Source organism: Meriones unguiculatus, chromosome 11, assembly GCF_030254825.1.
Source record: "Meriones unguiculatus strain TT.TT164.6M chromosome 11, Bangor_MerUng_6.1, whole genome shotgun sequence".
NCBI lineage: Eukaryota > Metazoa > Chordata > Mammalia > Rodentia > Muridae > Meriones > Meriones unguiculatus.
The window spans coordinates 74,004,577-74,023,527 of record NC_083359.1 but is presented as its reverse complement, the minus strand read 5'-3'; the positions used below and the strand labels follow the sequence as shown (position 1 = coordinate 74,023,527).

Genomic DNA, 18,951 nt, shown 5'->3' with positions numbered 1-18,951 from the left:
TTACAATTCTAGATGCTAGATATTTTTCCTCTTCAAGTCACAGTGAATTTTAAAATGCTTTTAGTCTTAACTGTTCTGATTGGCTTAGACCAAAGTAACAGCTGCTGCTTCATCCATCATTCATGGTCCTCTTGCTATGTCACTTGGGCCAGCGTCCCTGCAGGACAGGGAAGTCGAAAATAGCTGGAGAAATTGATGAGTGCTCTACAACCATCAGAGACGGTATCTAGCCTAGACAGTGAGGACCTCAGAAAGGGCTGCATAGAGCAAAGAAACTGAAGACGAGAAGTTAAAAGGAGGATAAAATAGCAGAAGGAGTAAATTGGGCCAAAAGGCAGAAAAAGTTCAACAGGGGCCGGTGTTTTAGACCATAATTTTCTAGTTACTATTTGATAATTTATTGAATAATTAGTATCTCAGATATTATGGATTGGAGCTATAGACTCATATATCGGGTTGGCCAATATCAGACATTTTGTTGGTGCGTATGTGGGAATCTGACTGCTGAGGAGACGGACTCCCTGGCTACTCACTTCCTTAGGCAAATTATATTACTTACCTATAGCCTTAGCTGGAAAGTGGTAGCTAACAAACATTCCCACCTCCTTGAAGTTTGCTCAGTACCAAGCCACAGCACATACACAAAAAGCTTTTCCTCTGCGTGCAGTCTCGGCTGGCTGCTGTCTTCCTTCAGGTCTGGGGGAAGCAGCTCAGACTGCACCTGTGGGAGGGGAAAATCGTCAAGGTCGGGCTTCCATGCGTGGGACAGCACCCTGGGAAAATCTTAGCCGGCTGCTGCCCTGGGGAAAGACTGACTCATGGAGTTAGAGCATGCCTGGGGCTCCTACAGCTTGTTTCTTGGCTGTGACCCAACGAGACTCTTGAAGACAGGCGTGTAGGCTCCACACAGCCTCCCTAGCCAGCCTTCAGGCTTTGTAGGCAAGGGACGGGGGTGGGGTGGGAGGGGACTTTGACAGGCCTGCTGAGCCCTAAGCTGGAGTGTCCCTCTCAGAGACCTCACCTTCCTGGGTGCCCTCTGCAGGCCTGTAGGGAGAACCTCATGAAATAGAAGGCTCACTCACTCCTGGGTCCGCTTCTGGTGTAAGCCTAATCTCTGCATTTTCTCCATAGGAAGGGACTTTGTCTCCAAAGGCCCAGTCAGAGTACAGGTCTGAGTACAGGTGATTGCTGTCCCATTTCATTATAGGCCTTAGCCCACCTCAGTCTCTCCCACTGTAAAGGGTTTAAAGGATAAAGCGGTCCATCTAACAGGATAAAGTGGCCAGTCTAACAGGTCAGCACCACTTCCATTAAACCTTCCTCTCACCACTAGCTTCTAGTTGTTTCCTTTTCTGTCCAGCCTATGCACCAACATCTCTTATTTCTAAACATGGCCTCTTCTCCTCTTGTCCTTCTGTCCCAGAATCCTTCTGGGCATGAGGACTTTGCTCTCCAAGCTCCCATTTTCTCTCCACTCCTGTACAGCCCCTTTCCTCAAATCTACTTGGATTCTTCCTGCATAACTAGGTTGGAGTTTTCACAGTATTAGGCTGGTTTAGAATAGCAGTTCAAACTTTTCTCCTCACACCATCGGCATGATTGCTGAGTCAGCTATGGCCTGTAGTATGGTCTGTTGTACACTGCTGGTTCCCTCTTCCAGAAGGGACACTGTCTCACTGATTGATTTCTACAGAAGGGACACTGAAGACACAGAGAGGGAAGGTTGCCTGAAGACCTGAAGGACTCTGAAGGACCACATTTATTTATTTTTTCCAGGAGCAAGATTCTGGACATCTCTGGGTTGGGAACTGTGCGAAGGAGCTCTCTCGACGTCCCCAGGGGCTTGTAGGCAGATGTTTTTTGGACCTTGGAAGTGCTCCGACATGGAATTTGACTTGCACACATGTTTCAGGGGAAACTAAGCTGAAGAAACCAGGGAGGGGTCTAAAACCATGTCGTTTATTTGTGAGTAAAGAGAATCGACTCTCAGATGATTCTTCACTCACCCTCCTTGCCTTCCCAAAGCAGGGGGAGGATGGCAGGGGTGTGGGCAGGAACAGAACAGTCGGTGCGATGGGGGCAGCCCAAGACAAGTTTAATTATGAACACGTACAGTGGGAGAAAGAAAGCAACAAACACACACACAAAAGAGAAAGGGGGGAGGAGTGGGAGGGTGCTAAAAAAGGAGGAGGGAAAGATCGTGAGAGAGTAGGAGAATTTTCAGTGAATTCCTAGAGCAGAAAGGAAGTCGGGCTCCTGACTTCCCAAACTTTAATGTCACAGTTTACGGTTGGTGCTGAGTCCCACTCCGTGTCTAATGCTTCCACCAACATTTCTCCCCGAACACTAAAGCAAAGTTCCTCTTTTCCTGTCCTTGTCAGAGGAGTCACCATTTTCTATGTAGTCTTTGGGAGCATGGTACATTAAAGCCCACACTGTTATTTCTCTTCTCTAAACGGGCAGACAGAAAACCCTAGGAAAACACCTTTTCTTCCTTGCCTCAGCTGCCCTGTGCTGAGGGGTCCCCCACCGAGGCTCACAGGGGACCCTGCGAGTCCATTCTCCTTCCAGCTTCCTCAGCCACGTTCATGAGAATGTCTCAGAGACAGCAGGTTTTCGCTGAAGAAGACAGCCCTACAAGACTCAGTGTGGCCATAGCGACCACTTCCGGGGCTGCCTGTCCTTAGGTGTAGCTCACCTCACTGCTTTTTCCGACACCTGCTTCATCTTAGCTTTATTTTGTGATTATTTAGCTCCAAAGAGCACTGACTTCTTGTCAGTCAAGGTCATGCCCCGACCCTCCTTGGTTGGAAGGAAGGTCTCACAGGCTCACCGTGAAAAGCCTCCTGGGATGTCTTCTTCAGTCACCTGCTCCAACCGTAAGAAAGAAACAGATCAGCAGGTTTGTGCCAGGATGGGAAACCTTTCTGGCTTCAGCCTCAACTTTATTCCTGAACCCTCTGTACTGTCTGTCAGGAAAGGAAGCCAACCCAGCATCCTAGAATGCCCCCAGCAACAGCAGCCTCTGCCTTTGGGATAAGAAGGTAGGCAAGCCGGCCAGCTGTCCTTACCCAGCCTGCCCTGTTCCCTCATTGCTCCCAGCACATCCCCAACCTTTCCATCCCACAGACGCTCCCGTTAGCTCCAGATGGTCTTTTCACGGGCCTCCTTTCACTGTGCCGGGAAAGCACCTCCAGCTGCCACGCGCAGACCTCCTCCCTCATCACCCATAGACCTCCTCAGCAGAATCCAGTCCTCTGGACCCCCCACAGCAGTGGAGACCTGCCCTTGTTCCCTCCCCTGAGTGTGTCCTTTTCCAGAACAAGGCCGGAAGCCAGGCAGTGCTCACACGTGGTTCTGGAGACCAGGGAAAAGTTTGCTGTGCAATACCAGCTCACTCTCCCCATCACTTTATCTCCTAACGGTTCAGACAGACCACGTTAGCATAGCAATGAAAGATGGCCACCTTCACTTTCTTCTACGATGCCATAACCCATGCCAGCTTGCACACCCCTACTCCCCTGTCGGCAGCAGCTGGCCTGTCTCGTTTGCATGGGGATCCCATGGCAGTTCATTAGTCCTCTCTGGTTTTCAACACTCCAATGCAGACATGGAAGCCCCAGTCACTGGCAAGAGTTTGAAGAGCCAAGAAGCAAGCATAATTTAAATACAAGGTACTTTGTTTTATTTTTGTGAAGAGCTCCGGAAGGCAGCTCGTCACTTCCCTACCCTGAAACAGCACAGCAAGACAGACCAGGGTGTGGGGAGGCCTGCTCCTTCAAGGTCTCCCAAGGGGATGAGTCTTCTGCAGACTTCAGCGGCCAGCCCACACAGCTGCACCTGCACTGCCAAGGTCAGGCTTGTCTGACAGGGGATCCCAACTTGGATCCTGAGAGGAATCCAGACGGGGTTCAGCCTCGCAGGCACCAAGACCAGGCTCCAGGGCCAGAGGCAAAGCTCTGCCCTGAAGGCCTCAAGTGACACCGCAATGGCCAGATGCCTTAGTTGAAGATGAGAAGGGAGCCAGGGCAAACGATCCGGATTGCTGGAAAGATGGCTGTTTAAGGTACTAGATCTGCAGTTTATCATATCCACATGAAAACATTACCAGGGATTCAGATCTGATCGGGCAGAAACACAGGCTAGACTGACAGAACCAGAACTTTATTCACAGTTAGAAAGGTCCTAATCTAAAATTCAAGAATTGAATTCCAAGATCTTTTACGAATGAAAATTGTTAAATCTATCAGACCAGCTGACAGGGCAAACGGGGGAAACTTCTCCATTGAAACATCAACAACCAGAACACGACAAAAAAGCAACTCAGTCCCCCTCCACTCCCAGCACCCCAGCTACCTCCCACCCCTATAAAAAACACAGTCAAAGCCAGGCATACCTGCACACATTCAAATTACAAACAAAATACCGAACACCCAAGGAGACCTTAGGAATCATCTAAGGTTTCTCACGAGCTCGCCAGTGCTCTTCCTGTTTTTTTCTAGAAGAGAAGTGGCAAACGGGAACCAGATACACCTGGCTTCTCCGCTTCAGCTGTGGAGAAGACTCAGCCACAGTGAGGAGGGAAGGGCGGCTGAGGTGAAGCACCGGGAGATGTTCTCAGGCACCCGGCTGTGAACCTGGACGCTGTGACACAGCCCGGCGCCTCACTGGTCTGTGAAGAAATGAGGAAGGAGTTTTAGGGGATGTCTTTTGAGAAAGGGTGTCTATTTTGGATCTGGGGCTCTGAGAGCTGCAGATTGTTGACTTAAATCTGCTGTCCAGACCAATGTCTCCCTCATTCGCTGGAGAATAACTTACTCCTACCTGGTTAGCCTTTCACCGGTGTTCTTGCCTAAAAAGCCACGCTGGGAAACTCAGGCAACTAAGATGATCAGACCCACATGTCTACCCTGATGTTCCCCAGTATGCGATGAGAGCCTGAGACATCGTTTTTTTTTTTTCTTCCACATTTGTAAAATAAATAATTCAGAATATAATGAAAGTCCAAGGCAAGGCCAATTGTGAGGCCGAGATGCGTTTCACCTTGTAACGGTGAGTCATTAAACTCAGACCTGCAGCTTATTCCCAGGCGAAGGAGTGAGACAAACGGTGTGAGGTGCCGTGGCACATGACCGCCCCAGCACGGGCCTGGAATCACCCGCCCCTCACTTTGTATATATTACATTTTCCTTTATAAATAGTGCACACTGAACTCAAGAAGCCACAATAAAAATGCCAAGGGTTGAGATCTTTCCCCCATAAATATCTAAATATTACAGCCACATGGCAGCTAGACATTTCAATGAAAGATTTAGCCGCCATGATGGTCAAGAGCCAAGTCTTAGCCCAAGCCAGTTACTCACACCACCGAATAACGAGGCCAAGACTGAAACATCAGCTTTGCAACAGGCTCATGACAGAGTTCCTTTGAATAAAAGCCCAATTAATGGTTTGATTTCCCCACCCCAAGACATTCATTACATAAACCAGTTCTCAAGGTCACATTAAATAGACCAAAAAATGTAGTCTAGACGGCTTGATGTTTTAAAGGTCACATCTGTCACATAAAATCACCACTCAGGCAGGCGTGGTGGCGCACCCCTGTAACCTCAGCAATCAGGGAGGCAGAGGCAGGCATGTCTCTGTGAGTTTGAGGCCAGCCTGGTCTACAAAGCAAGTCCAAGACAGCCGAGGCTACATAGAGAAACATGGTCTCAGAAAACAAAAGACAAAACAAAATCAACCACTCAGATTAGTAAATAAAGTCCAATGGTCTGTCTGTGTTGATTGCCCACTGACTGGTGTGACAGCTGGGTGGTGGTGCCATCTCTTGGACAAGAATATGAACCATTTGCCACATCAATGTGGCTAACAGCATTCTGTGGCTAGTGAGAGAACTGGGCATTTGGACTGAAGTTTAACTTAGGCGTTCCAGAAAAGGTATCCTAGGGAATTTGCTTTTTAGTTTCTTCATCCTTCACTATCCAGAGTTTATCATTTTGATCAATCACATCAAACCACTTTGATTAGATGACTGCCATCCCTAAAAACAAAAGGACAGAACAAAAAGCCAAACTGGAGCAAACAGACGAGTAGCCCTTTAGAGAAACCAGACAGTGATGGACCGTGTGGACCAGAGTCCCAGGGAGCCTTCAGAGCTCATCCCTGGAAGGCGCGGTGTCCAGAGAAGCTGGCGGTGGTAGCGCTTCTGTATTCTTGGCATTGCTGCGGATGTGTCCTTGCTTCTGGGACTTCCAGGAATGTGTCCTGTCCCAATCAGTGGCCACTGTCTCATTGTCCCAGATGGTTGACGTTTCTGTGTCGCTCAGGTAGCCCGGCTGGCCTGTGTAGTGTGTCGGGTAGATGAGCAGAGGTTCTGCGGAGAAGGCTTTTAAGTCTCTGGATTCATAGTACTCCTTGTACTCGGCTCTGTAAATAAGAGGTGCACACCCACATGAGGGGCCCAAGCCTCGGGGAACAGGGAAGGGCAGAGGCCCCTGCCTGTCATCTCTGAAACCACCTGGGTTCATTTCTTGCTTTTTCAAGTTTTGCCATTTGTAGAGAACCTTAGACTGCAAGCACAATGAGGGTTTCTTTAACACTTTCAGAAGATCTGCACAAACAAGCAAAAAGTCCAGGCCCAACCTGCTGCGGTCGGGTCGAATGGTTCACTGAATGAGCCTCAAGTTTTATTCTGAAAGGTAAAGCTTCAACTCTGTTGGACTCATAGTGATAAATAAACATGATCAGCTATACTCACTGTCCTGTTCTTGCTTCCATTGATAAACAGGTGAAGGCATCTGAGACCTGGATAGCAGCAATGGGGTTAGTGACACGGACAAGGATGAAGCATGCTAGCTGGGCATTGCATCCCAGTTCTTGCTTGCTGCCCTGGCTCTGTGCAATTGTAAAGAGGGACACCTTCACCTTCCTCCAAGGGCCCCTTAAAGTTATGTGAATAAAATAAGTATTAATGAAGTACTCTTTTCACGAGATAGTGACTGGACTCTGTTTCTGTCAGGATTCAGAGGTAAAGCATGTTGCATAAAGGATGGCACAGAACTCCGTCTTTACTGATGGCAAGAGACAAAATGAGTGAGCTGCATCATGGGAACCTTAACAACTAACATGAAGGTCAGAGCTGGAGATCACCTAGCAACTGAGAGAAGGAGCCAAGGTTAGAACCTGATCTCCTGCTCTGCTCATGAGTTTAGGAAACACTGGCTGAGCAGCCATTACATGTACTCTAAGGAGCCAGAGATATGTGGCTGTTCCTGCCTCCAAGGGTTCACAGCTTACTGTGAGGACTGACAGGCAAGCATCGTTTCTCAGACCTTTTGGTGTCAGGTCAGTTAGGTGGGCCTGTGGGATTCTGAGCACTGTATACCTTCCTCCTTGGATATTTGGCTCAGGTGCCACATCCACATTCCCTGAATTTCCATGACCATGAGCATCACGATACATCATGATGATTGGTTCGTGGGGCTGTGTTATCTCCCACAGTGGGGGCACTGAGAGGATGTGCACCTTTGCCACCGCACACACATGTTGTGAGCAGAATGAACCCTAAATCTAGGATGCTCAAGAAAATAACCTTTAGCGTCAGGTATGTGAAGCTATGGATTCGGAAGGACACCGCAGATTCTGGATAGACCAGAATAGTCTGTGCACTGGGTAATGCACTGGGTCACCTCATCCGCTTCATCCTTCCTGTCTCTTCACGGGGCTGCTCGGCCTTTCCAGGTTATGAGTGCAGAAGGATTTTTGTATGAATATCATTTATTTGTTATTATTATGTATTTTAAAGTTTATTCACTTTGTATCTCAGCTGTATCCCCTTCCCACCCTCCCTCTCTCTTCCCTCCCAATTCCTCTCCCCTGAAGAAAAGCCGTACAACTATAAAAATAACAAGTTCTTCCCAGAAGGCTTAATTCATGAACAGTATGTGCCCAAGGGACAGGTGGCCAAGGCAGAGACTTACACAGGGTGCTTGTTGTACATGATTGGCAGGAACTCGTCCACTGGCAACATCTTCCCAAAGGGATCAGCTCCAACGAGCTTCTGTGCCCCCTCCAGTGAGATGGCATAGCCCAGAGTCCAGTAGGAATAATCAGCCTCAACGAGATTTACAACATTGGGCACCGCTTTCTCTGGCTCTTTAACTTGCATTCTTTTTCTACCAATGTAACTGTAAGGGAATGGGAAGAGGAGCAAAGTTCCAATGTGAATGTTAGAATATTGACTATTGTAGGACTGGAGCACCTATTTACTTTCAAAAGATATTTTAAAGCTTGGACTTTCGTGTCTTTTCCTAATGTTTACCGCCACAGAGAACATTCCTTGGTATCCGTAATTACTACTGCTACTCATAAAGTCAGTTTCCCAGCTCCATTTATCAGCACCTCAACTATTCAGGCCTAGTGGTCTGTCTCTAAGCCAGAAAGGGAAGACGCAAAGAGATGAAAAAAATTGCTTGGATGATTTCCCTACGATGATATTTCCAGCTGTGTTTAGAGAGGTTGGAAAGAAACAAAGGAGGCCAGATGTGAGACTCTTGAGTCTGTTGTCTTCGTGTCCCCAGGGTTCCAGCTTTGGATGCTTTCTGCACCACTTTCCAAGTGCTGATGGCAAACAGCATAGGAAAGATGGTGAGAGACAAAGACTTGGCAGTAGAGGACCTAGAGGCCCAAGAGGAGCCCAAAGGGTTCTTTCTGGGGAGTCTGAATGGCAGCTCTGAAAGTCTTTCTCCCTTTACACGATGCCCGTGCTCTTAAGAAGACACCAGGGCACGGAGAACAAGAAGATGCTATGCCTTCAGCTCTTCCGGGGACCTTAAGCATATGTCCTCGCAGCCACTGCCATTTCAGACTAAGAAGAGTCTGAATTTCTTGAGTGTCGCAGAAAAGAAACAGGGGGCACCTGAATTGAGGCTACAGGGGCTGAAGAACAGTTTAGAATCCGACTAATTTAAATTCCAACATAGGTGGTGCCCAGTGCCGACTGACCCATCTCCAGGACAATTCCTGCACATAAGGCTCAGGGAACATCAAGAAAGAAGGGATGAAAGGATTGTAGGAGACAAGGAATAGGATATCTGCTATGATACTACATCTCCTACGGACATCAGGGAAGTCTCAACAAGATGGCTGCCTAAACAAGACCGGAATAGCGCCAACGCCAACAGATGCGCTGACACAGAAGGGGGAAGTCTCACGGGGTTTCAACCCTACAGAGAGAGCTACAGGAAACTAAGGAATACTGAGAGCAGGGGACCCTCCTCCACCAGATAGATGGACTCCCAACTGGATATCCAATGCCAAGTGGTCAGCCCTGAAATCATATACAAACTTCAACACTCTTCAGACTAACAAGTTATATTTACATATTTAGGATATATATTACATATATTATACATATATGTATCAACAATAAAGAAAAAGAGGTCATAGGCCATGAATTTGAGAGAGAGCAAGGAGAGCTACATGGAATGGGGGAAAAGAATTTTAAAAGTAAATTAACATTTTGATATTTTAGCTGTATAAAATGCTTTCCCCCACACAAAGCAAGTTTATTATTTGGTAGGTCTATAGTTTAACAGCTGACACTTTATTTTTCTGGGTTTAAATGTGTTCTGTGTGTAATTATACATATGCCTTTGAGGATGTCACAAAACCATAAACTATCTCATTAATGATTAAAATATTACTTACATGCTAGGTATATATTTGATTAAATAAAACCTATTTTACCTCATTTACTTTTTACCTTTCAGTGTGATCAGAAAATTTGAAATAATATATATGACCCACACTTTATTTTCTACAGAGGAAGAAAACTCCCCAGATAAGTCCAGTGATTATTTAGACCGTCCCAATTTATTTGTTTTGTTTTTTCTAGAAACAAACATGGCTGCTAATCACAGACAGATGTTTAGCTTTTGTGTTGGGTTTGAGTAACACTTCTTCGTTAAAGCAGCTAACAGTTCTTTAAAAGATGACTCTCACATTTTCGGAAACTCTTTTACTCTCTCTGTCCTTATCAGGACAGACGCCCTTTCTTCTTGGTCCTGAGAATGCACCAACCATATTACCCATGAGCAGGGATGTGTGCTGAGTCTCTGCTGTAGGTGTCCTGGATGGCGTTTTCTGGGATTATCGAGTGTCAGTCAAAGTTGCCTTTGCGTGTGTCACATAAGCGCACAGCTTCCAGTCTGCTGGGGTACGGTGCTCTACCACAGGCTGTACAGCCACTGATGCAGAAGGGCTGAAGAGCAGGGACCTCTGGTGGCTAGAACTGTGACCCCAACAGACTGTTCAGAATATGGGTCACATGACTCAACTCTAACAGGGGAAGACCTCTTTTTATTACTTATTATTATTATTATTATTATATTATTATTTGGTTTTCTGAGACAGGGTTTCTGTTAGTCTTGGCTGTCATGGAACCCACTCTATAGACCAGGCTAGCCTCCAACTCAAAGATCTGCCTGCCTCTGCCTCACAAGTGCTGGGTGTGTACCTGGCATATCATGATTTTTTGAGGTCTACTTCCTATAAGTTAGTTGGGCCATTGCTGGGTTTTGTTTTTTAAGTTCAGAATAAGCCACTTTCTATGAAAACAGGAGTTCCACCAGGGTCCAAAATTATCTTCCCTGTTGGGGATGGAAGGGAAGAGAAAGCTTGGCTGTTCCAAATGAGCAGGTTCTAATTTGACAAGATTACCTTAGACACAGTTGGAGAAGTTGGGATGTTTCTGTATCATTGAAGAAAACAGGAAGTGTTGCTTATTTTACAAAGAAAAGGAGAGAAGAGGAAGAGAAAGGGAAGAAGGAAGGAGGGAGAAAAAAAGATGCTAGCTCAGAGGCAAGAGACCAAGCGTTAATTAATATCAGCTCAGAACCAGCACTCCCTTAGTGGGCCTGGGTTTCTGCCACCAGCCCAGCTGTCAGTGTTTTCCCTTGTTAGACAGCCCCTTCCCAGTGGAGGAGCTGTCTTCTGATCCACCCACATCCCACCTGCAGTGGAAATCTCAGTTGAAATTTCCATTGTCCTCCCAAGTGGTCCTCAGTGCTTTTCCTCTGCTCGGTCAAGAAGCCCCGGATTGGCTAGCCGACTCCAATCTTACTCTTTTTTAAAAAAATCTACTGTAGTTTCTCACCATGGAGAGTAGATAGAGACAAAAACAAGTGCCCAACCTCTCCCTCCTTCTTATTTCTGGAAACATCTGTGGTGTGAAAACCAGGTAAGTGGAAGGAAGCGTGAGCTGGGTCTCCTACCAGCTGGGGAGGTGGGCTTTCTGTACCTCGGAAGAGAACGCCTTTCAGAGATACCCATCTTGTGACTCACATCAGTTCCCAGTCCAGCTGAGCCTTGTTGATGTCCTCCATCAGCTTCATCAGCTTCTTCTTGAACTGATGCTCAAAACGCACATCATCCTCAATGACGAGAGTCTTCTCCAGCTCTCGGTCAATAACCTGTAAAGGCCATCAGTGGGGGACACGGTATGGAAACCCTGATACCCACTTTTATCCTTAAGAGCTCATAACTTGGATCCAAAAGAAATGTCCATTGACAGCAGGTGCCATATTCACAGCAATGAGAATATATGAGCCATAAATGAATTGACGTCACAGTGGTAGCAATCCTGCAGCTTGATAGCTCTCAAACGCAATACTGAGAGGTAATATGTATTGTGCAAAGACAGGCCGTATCAAGTACAAAGACAGGCCATCCCATGCTGTCGGATGTCAGGATGAAGATTACCCTTGAGAAATAGTGACCTAAAGGCTGTACGGAGGGGGCACCCGTGGCACGTTTGTCACCTATTTTCTGATTCCAGTACTGGTTAACATGGGTGTCTTGTGCTATGTGTGTGATTTCATTGACTGTACCTTATGATCTATGTACTTCTGGATATTTCGATTTAAAACTTAGGACAAGAAAAGACAAGTTAAAAACTAGATCATTAAAGAAGAGAATGCGCCAAAGGGTCCTTATTTAGTTTTTCATTTCCTTTATGTTCTTCTCCGTGTGTGTGTGTGTGTGTGTGTGTGTGAATTGACCCTTATTCATGTACTCTGAACTCAAATGCCACCTCCAATAGTATTTGGCTATATGTTGTATAGCCCATATTTTTCCTCCTGTTCCTTAGCTCCCAGAGTAATGACTCACGGGACTCAAAATGTTTACAAATGCCTATGTCATATAGCAAGGCTCTTCTCTGACTAGCTCATAACTTAAAATGACCCATTTATACTAATCAACTAATGCTCTGCCTGTGTGGAAAGAATCCATCCTCTCTAACCCTGCCTCACATGCCTTTTGTGTGATTCTTACGTGAATTCATTTGATAAATGAAAATATGACAGACATGCAGAAAACATTCCCGTTTACAGGGAAGATGAACTAAAAAAAAAGTTTCTACAATGTGAATACCTTCATCTGTCACTATCCCACTTGACACTGAGGCCACCATGGTACTGTCTTTGTTGCTGATGGAATGCACAAAGCAAAAGCAACTTTCAAGCATACTTCCAGGGCAATCGTGGGCTCCTCTTGCATCTGGAAAGTTCCATTCTCCCTTCTCCTCATTCCCAAACTGTTCCTCTAGAGAATTACGTACCTCTTTCCAGACAGAGAAGTGACTGAGGAAGCAACCAATTTCACCCCTGGTTAAAGGCCTGGAGGAGTAGGGATCCTGGTAACCTGGCAGCATCTCAATGTTCCAGGCCTTCAGCTGGCTTGTGTTGAGTGCCCTGCATGGCAAAGAAGATGCATGAAGATTGCTAGTTGAAGGTGCACCCCTCCAGAGAAGGAAGGGAAAGAAGAGGACAAGGGGAAAGACAGACGGCGAATCTCCTTTGATAATCTCTCTACGTGAGGAAAGACTTTTTAGTTTCCTATAATTCTCTTGACGTCCTCCGGGTTTATGGGGCAAAACAGCATTAGGAGTGTGATGAAGGCAAAATGGTCTCTTTACACGTGTACATCACTCATAATGCCCAACTTTTTTTTTTGTCATAGGTGTTCTAAAAACTTTGAAAAAATGTCCTTCTAATGAAAAAAAAAAACAACTAATAGGCATATTACATTCTGGAAAGACTGAGGACAGAGAGGAATAGGAGAAAAACTGTGCACATGTGGCATTCCTTTGGACCGAAAACTAAAACAAGGTCAAAAATAAAAACAACACAGATAAATTCCCCAGATGGTAGAGTGAAGGTCTCTCTAGAAAAGCAAAGAGGCACTGGGGAAAATGGCCACAGTCAGCTTCCTAAAACTCTGGAAACCAACCATAATAATAATCCAGGCAGGTATTTGTCCAAAATGTCATGAACGCTCTTAACTGGACAGAGTTACCAGTTAGGTGTGATAAAGGGCTACCCAAAAGTGGTTAAAAGGAAAAAAAATTAAGAATAGTATATCTTTAATATGGGCTTTTTGAAAATCCCCTTTGTGTCTGAGATTCTGGGAGACAAAACTATGTTCAAGGCTGTATACTTTCCCAGGGAAAATGAAAGTCCCAAAGGAAAAGAATGGGAAATGATACATGGTTTGAACCGTAGCCATAGAGAACTGAAAATCTATGCTATTGTCAAACAAAATAAACATGTCGAGAAAACATATTCTAAAGACAATGATAGGTCATTAGGAAGACACAATGCTTGCATATGTATGAAACTTGAACAACATTATAAAGCAATCAGACCTAACAGACATCTTTCAAATGCTCCATTCAATGCTTGCAAAGTATGCATGTGTTCAAGAGCATCGTAAGCATTCTCTAAAAGAGCCACGTGCTAGCCTATAATAACCATGAGACCACAAATCAGACCTCTGTATATTAAAACAACACAATGGAATGATCAAAAAAAGGAAACTGAGAAATTCACAAATCCATGAAGGTAACACACTTTTCAGCAAGCTATGGCTAAAGAAGAAATCATGAGGGAAATTAGAAAATATTGATATGAGTATTAATGCAGTATACTGCACTTATCTACTGTGCTTGATACAATACAATACAGCTGTAACTAATTAAAAAGAAAAAAACTAGCAAGAGAAAAGCAAATTAAACTCACATCAAGCAGGAAATGAAAACAGTAAGGACTATAGTGGAAGAAATATATGACTGACTAGAAAACAACACAACACACACCTGCTCATGTGAAAAGATAACAAAACTGGCAATTTTTTACCTAGATCCATAAATAAATGAAGCAAGCATACCTATTTATCACTACTAAATCACTAAAATCAAGATTGAAAGAGCAGGTGTACTACTGACCTTTTAAAAGTAGAAAGAATTATACTACAAATGCTTGTTTGCAAAAATTAAAAACCCTAGATTAAATGGGCAAACTTATACAATGGTAAAACTACTGAAATTGCTTAAAAATAAGAAATTCTGAGTAAGTCTAAAACAAGTAAAGAAGTTGAGTTAGTAATCTGAAATCTTTCACAAAGAAAAGCCTAGAACCAGATGTTTAAAGAGGAATTAGTACAAATTCCTACTAACCTTTGCAAAATTAAAAGAGAGAGAGAGAGATAGAGAGAGAGAGAGAGAGAGAGAGAGAGAGCAGGGGGGAAATGATCTCAAATGATTCTATGAAGTCAGTATTCTCTGAAGCAAAACCAGAAACAACAGGCCAATATTCTTATTAGTATAGATGCAAAATTTTCAAGAAAATACTAGTCCATAGGATGTAGCAACAGAGTCAGGGATTACATAGCATGACTTGGTAAAAATATTTTCCAGGATTACAGGTGTGTGGTTTAACACATGCAGGTCTATAAATCAATGTGCCGTGTTGATAGACTAGAAGCTATCTGGTCATCTCAATAGAAGACGCATTTGACAAACTTTCATATTAAGAAATTACAAGAACACAGTAATAAAAGGTATACACCGTCAACTCTATAAAATTGCACCTCTAATACAGCATGTAACAGAGAAAATTTAAATGCTTTCCCTCTGAGATCAGGAACAAGACAAAAATGTCAGCTCTCATCATATCCTATGAACGTTGTACTCAAGGCAATAGCCAGGGCCATATGGCAAGAAAAGGAAGCGTTATCAGATTGCAGAAGAGGAAATAACACTTCCTCCAATTGTTAATGACAAGGTCTTGCCTACAGAAAAACCAAGGCAATGAGTGTACCTACACAAACACACAGACACACACACATCACACACACACACCACAATTAGAATTGATAAGCAACGTTGCAGAATACGTGATCAGAATACAACAGTCTATAGTGTTTTCTACATTTGGCAATAAATACTCAAAGAAATAAATGAAGGAAATAATTCTATTACCACATTATCAATAAATGCCATAAAGAAATTTAACAGTGTAAGTGAAAGACAAACTACATGCCAAAAAAAAAAAAAAAGCATCATTCAAACAATTGACAAAGATCTAATAAGTGAGTGACTTTCTTGGCTCCTTCAACAACTGACTTGTAAGTTCAGTGCAGCAACTATCAACACCTACACTGTTATGTGTGTGTGTATCTGTGTGTAAACCGACAAGATCACACTAAAACTCATAGAATACCAGGCACTCATGATAGGTAAAACAGCCTTGCAAAAGAATAACAAAGGTGCAGAACTCATGTTTCCTTACATACTAATCTACTGCCACGAAGTCAATATGGTACTGGCATAGATTAACTTAATGAAATTAGGAGGTCAGAAGCATTCTCTTATATTTATGGTCAACTGATTTTTGACCAGGGTTCCAAGAATTCAGAGGGTAAAGTGTAGTTTTTAAATGAGTGGTACAGGAAAAACCAAATGACCATATGCAAATGAGAAGGGAAGCTCTACTCCATCTCCTACAACAGTACTGTTACCATGGGCATCTCTCTCACAAGGGCCTACAGGCCCCTCACCCCACGACTCCTCAGTCAGAGAATGCACCACCCTGCTCCAACCGCACCCCCAAGGCAACAGGCAGAAGACTCACTTCCCATCCACAGCCTCCACGATCTTGACCTCAATCTCCTGTTCATAGAGCGTGCGCAGCATCCGGTCCCGCCTGTCCTTCCTGCGTTTGAGGTTGATCATGAAAATCTAACGCGGGAAGCAGAGGGGGACAGAAACATAAGTGACTCGAGTTCTATTTGAGGCTAGTTGAAAAACGTCGGGATCAGAGGGGTCTGTGGGACAAGGGATGGGGAGAAGGGCCGTGGTCCAGCTTTGCATTCCGTAGTAAGCTCATTGGGGCAAATGCTGTTTATCGAAATGGAGCTGCTTTCTAAATGCAGCCATCACAATGGCCTAACAGGCTGTTTCCCTGATATTTGTTGGCTAACACGTTCTCTCTACTCTTGAGAAAACAAAAGCTCAAGAAATGATCACTGGGAAGGCCTGAATTAGACTCCATGCACACAAGTGACTAAATGTAGCCATGAAAGTTGTACTTTTGTTTTAATACTCTTGCTTGCTGTCTGTCTCAGGCCTGCTGTTTCCATGCCTCGGTTTCCTCATCCAGGGATTGGGACCACTGTGGCTTGACCCCATAAGTACTGTGTTTGGTATCACCACGGTCCATGTCTGCCAGGAAAGCTTTACATCTTTCAAAAACTAAAGAAAAAAAAATCTGAGTCTCCATATAGTGCTTTTATTGCCCAAACTTTCAGAATGAATGCCAAAATCTCAGTCTCAGAAGCTGGTTTTCCCCCAGACTTCTTCAGCTCCCTAGAGCTGAGAGGAAAAAGACATTGAAGAAAAGGGAACATTGCACTGGCAGTTACTCATGACAGAAGAGGGAGTATGTAAATATGCAAAATATACTTTGGGTACAAGTTTTTGTAGGGTGCTCTACAGAGGGCATTGCCAGCTTGTGACTAAGGAAGGATGTGCATTTAGGCTTTCTCAGCGAGGGCTGAGTCCACCCATACCCCTCACCTTGGCATGCAAATGCCTGCTTGATGGCAGTACTAAACCATAGACATTATAAGGCAACAAAAGCCTCCTAAACGCTGCTGCGGGTAAGTTAGCATTTTCCATTTATGTATTTATTTATTTATTCATTCATTCATTTAGTGTGTGCAGTGTAAATGTGTGGCTGTGGGTGTCACATGTGTGAGGGTCAGAGGACAATCTACAGGAGTTAGTTCTCTCTTTCCACGTGGGACCCCAGGATCAATCTTGGGTCTTCTAGCAATGGCAACAAGTGATTTCATCCATGGAAATATCTTACCGGTCGATAAGTCAGCATTTGAATAAGGGCCTCTTACTTCAAGCAGTAATGAACTGACTTTATTATTAAACTTTTCAAGATTGGGAGACGTTAGCCACCAGCAGGAATTTATATCACAGTGAAGGAGAAACCTACAGGGATAGGGCAGAGGACACTTGCTTCCTCCTTGGTGACTCTGGGGAGGACATTTAATGCCTCTGGGTAGTTAGCTCTGCTGTCTGGAAAAAGAGTGGTTTGAACAAACCCAGCCCTCAGGCCCTGTACATACGAAAATATCTACATATCTGGTTTATAGTACAGTTGGCTTCATGTTATGAGAATTGAGAGAAAGTTTATGGCGAATCAGGTTGGGGCTCAGACTGGACTGCACTGAGCTTTGCTGCAAAGTCATCCTGAATTTAGTTTTAAATATCTGTTTTAACAGGATCAGAAGTTTTACCAACTAAGCTTTCAATCCTCCCTTTTCAAGTTGCTCTCCTCTCTGTTCACATATGGATTGATGGGAGCGACAAAACATCTTGTAACATCTCCTTGTAACATCTCTGTGTGACGCGGGGCATGGCAGGCGAGTGTAGCAGTGGATAGTTACTAATTTAAAAAGAAGTCATGATTTCTGTCTGATGTTATATTTGGGGCTTTATAGCTTAATGTGCTATTTTCGGTCATGCTTCACTTCCTCCTTCTTTAGATTCCTAACTGTCCATTCCCCGGTTTTACAGACATAGGAAGGAAACGGCATATCCTCCGTGCATCCAGAGAGCCACCTGAGGTCGCCCAAGGAGACAAAGCAAAGCAAAACAAAACAAACAAGAGAAACATCCAAAAAGTCCCCTGCAAACCAGAGGCCTCCAGTCCAGGAAGCTTTTAGTAAATAATAGTCCCGTCCTGAGGCCTGCCAGGGCAAGGGCAATAAAGTCAGTAGCCGCGAAGGAAAAACACAGTCGGCTTGCTCATACTTAGTAAACAGAGCAAAGACCTGAGTGCCAAAGGCGGCCAGACACCAGCAACCAGGTCACTGTATGGGAGGACGGAAAAGGCCTCTGACACCCCTTTTCCATAGCCCATGTCTGCTGCAGACAGAGAGATGATTATCCTGGGCTGTGGAAAGCAGTCCTTGCCCGCCTCACTTTCTAGGGCCAGCCTACCAGCACGTCCTGCCCAGGGCGGGGTGAGCCAGTCCTGGCTTTGTTTCATTTGCTGGGATTTGCTCTTCACAGAAATGTGATGCCAGGAGAAGCAAAGGAAGATACTGAAAGACACTTGGGCGCTCTTTCCTAGAAAATAGAGGCCAGAGCTGAAGGAAAGGAAAGCTGCTCTCAGCAAGAGCAAGGCTGTGTGGGAGGGCATCCAGGGAAGGGCCCACCCTTGTGGGGCTGCTCAGCCCACCCTTGTAGCACTGGTCAGTTTTGAGAACTATTTACTATTTTTAGTAAATACAAATAGACTCAACAGGGTCTATTTATACTTTCCTACATTTAAATTCATCTCTCCTTTTCCTACCTTCTGAGGAAATAGCACAATCACTATTGCTATTCATGAAGTACCCATTCCTACTCTTGGAAGTCAAGTCAGTTTTGTAGAGAGATCCCTGCTCCTAGTTCCATTAGCTCCGTGGGATGAACATGATTTGGGGACACAGATGTTAAAGTTCCAATGCAATAAGGTGTTTTCGTCCCATTAAAGCATGCTGAGCTCAAAGCGCAAATCCAGAACCCCCAGAACAACTCTGTCTCCGTTT

General features: G+C 44.7%; 1 protein-coding gene across 1 annotated transcript in view; it reads right to left on the bottom strand.

Annotated features, from left to right (window-relative positions):
- Window positions 1–4,143: 4,143 nt before the first annotated feature.
- Colgalt2 (collagen beta(1-O)galactosyltransferase 2) overlaps window positions 4,144–18,951 on the bottom strand; it is a 107,650-nt gene continuing 92,842 nt past the window's right edge. Inside the window, exons 8-12 of the mRNA XM_021632853.2 lie at window positions 15,975–16,081; window positions 12,623–12,755; window positions 11,347–11,474; window positions 7,983–8,189; window positions 4,144–6,429 (exon numbers count right to left, since the gene is read on the bottom strand). Coding sequence (XP_021488528.1) covers window positions 6,153–6,429; window positions 7,983–8,189; window positions 11,347–11,474; window positions 12,623–12,755; window positions 15,975–16,081 — 852 coding nt within the window. The 3' untranslated portion in view covers window positions 4,144–6,152. The remainder of the gene's footprint in view (window positions 6,430–7,982; window positions 8,190–11,346; window positions 11,475–12,622; window positions 12,756–15,974; window positions 16,082–18,951) is intronic.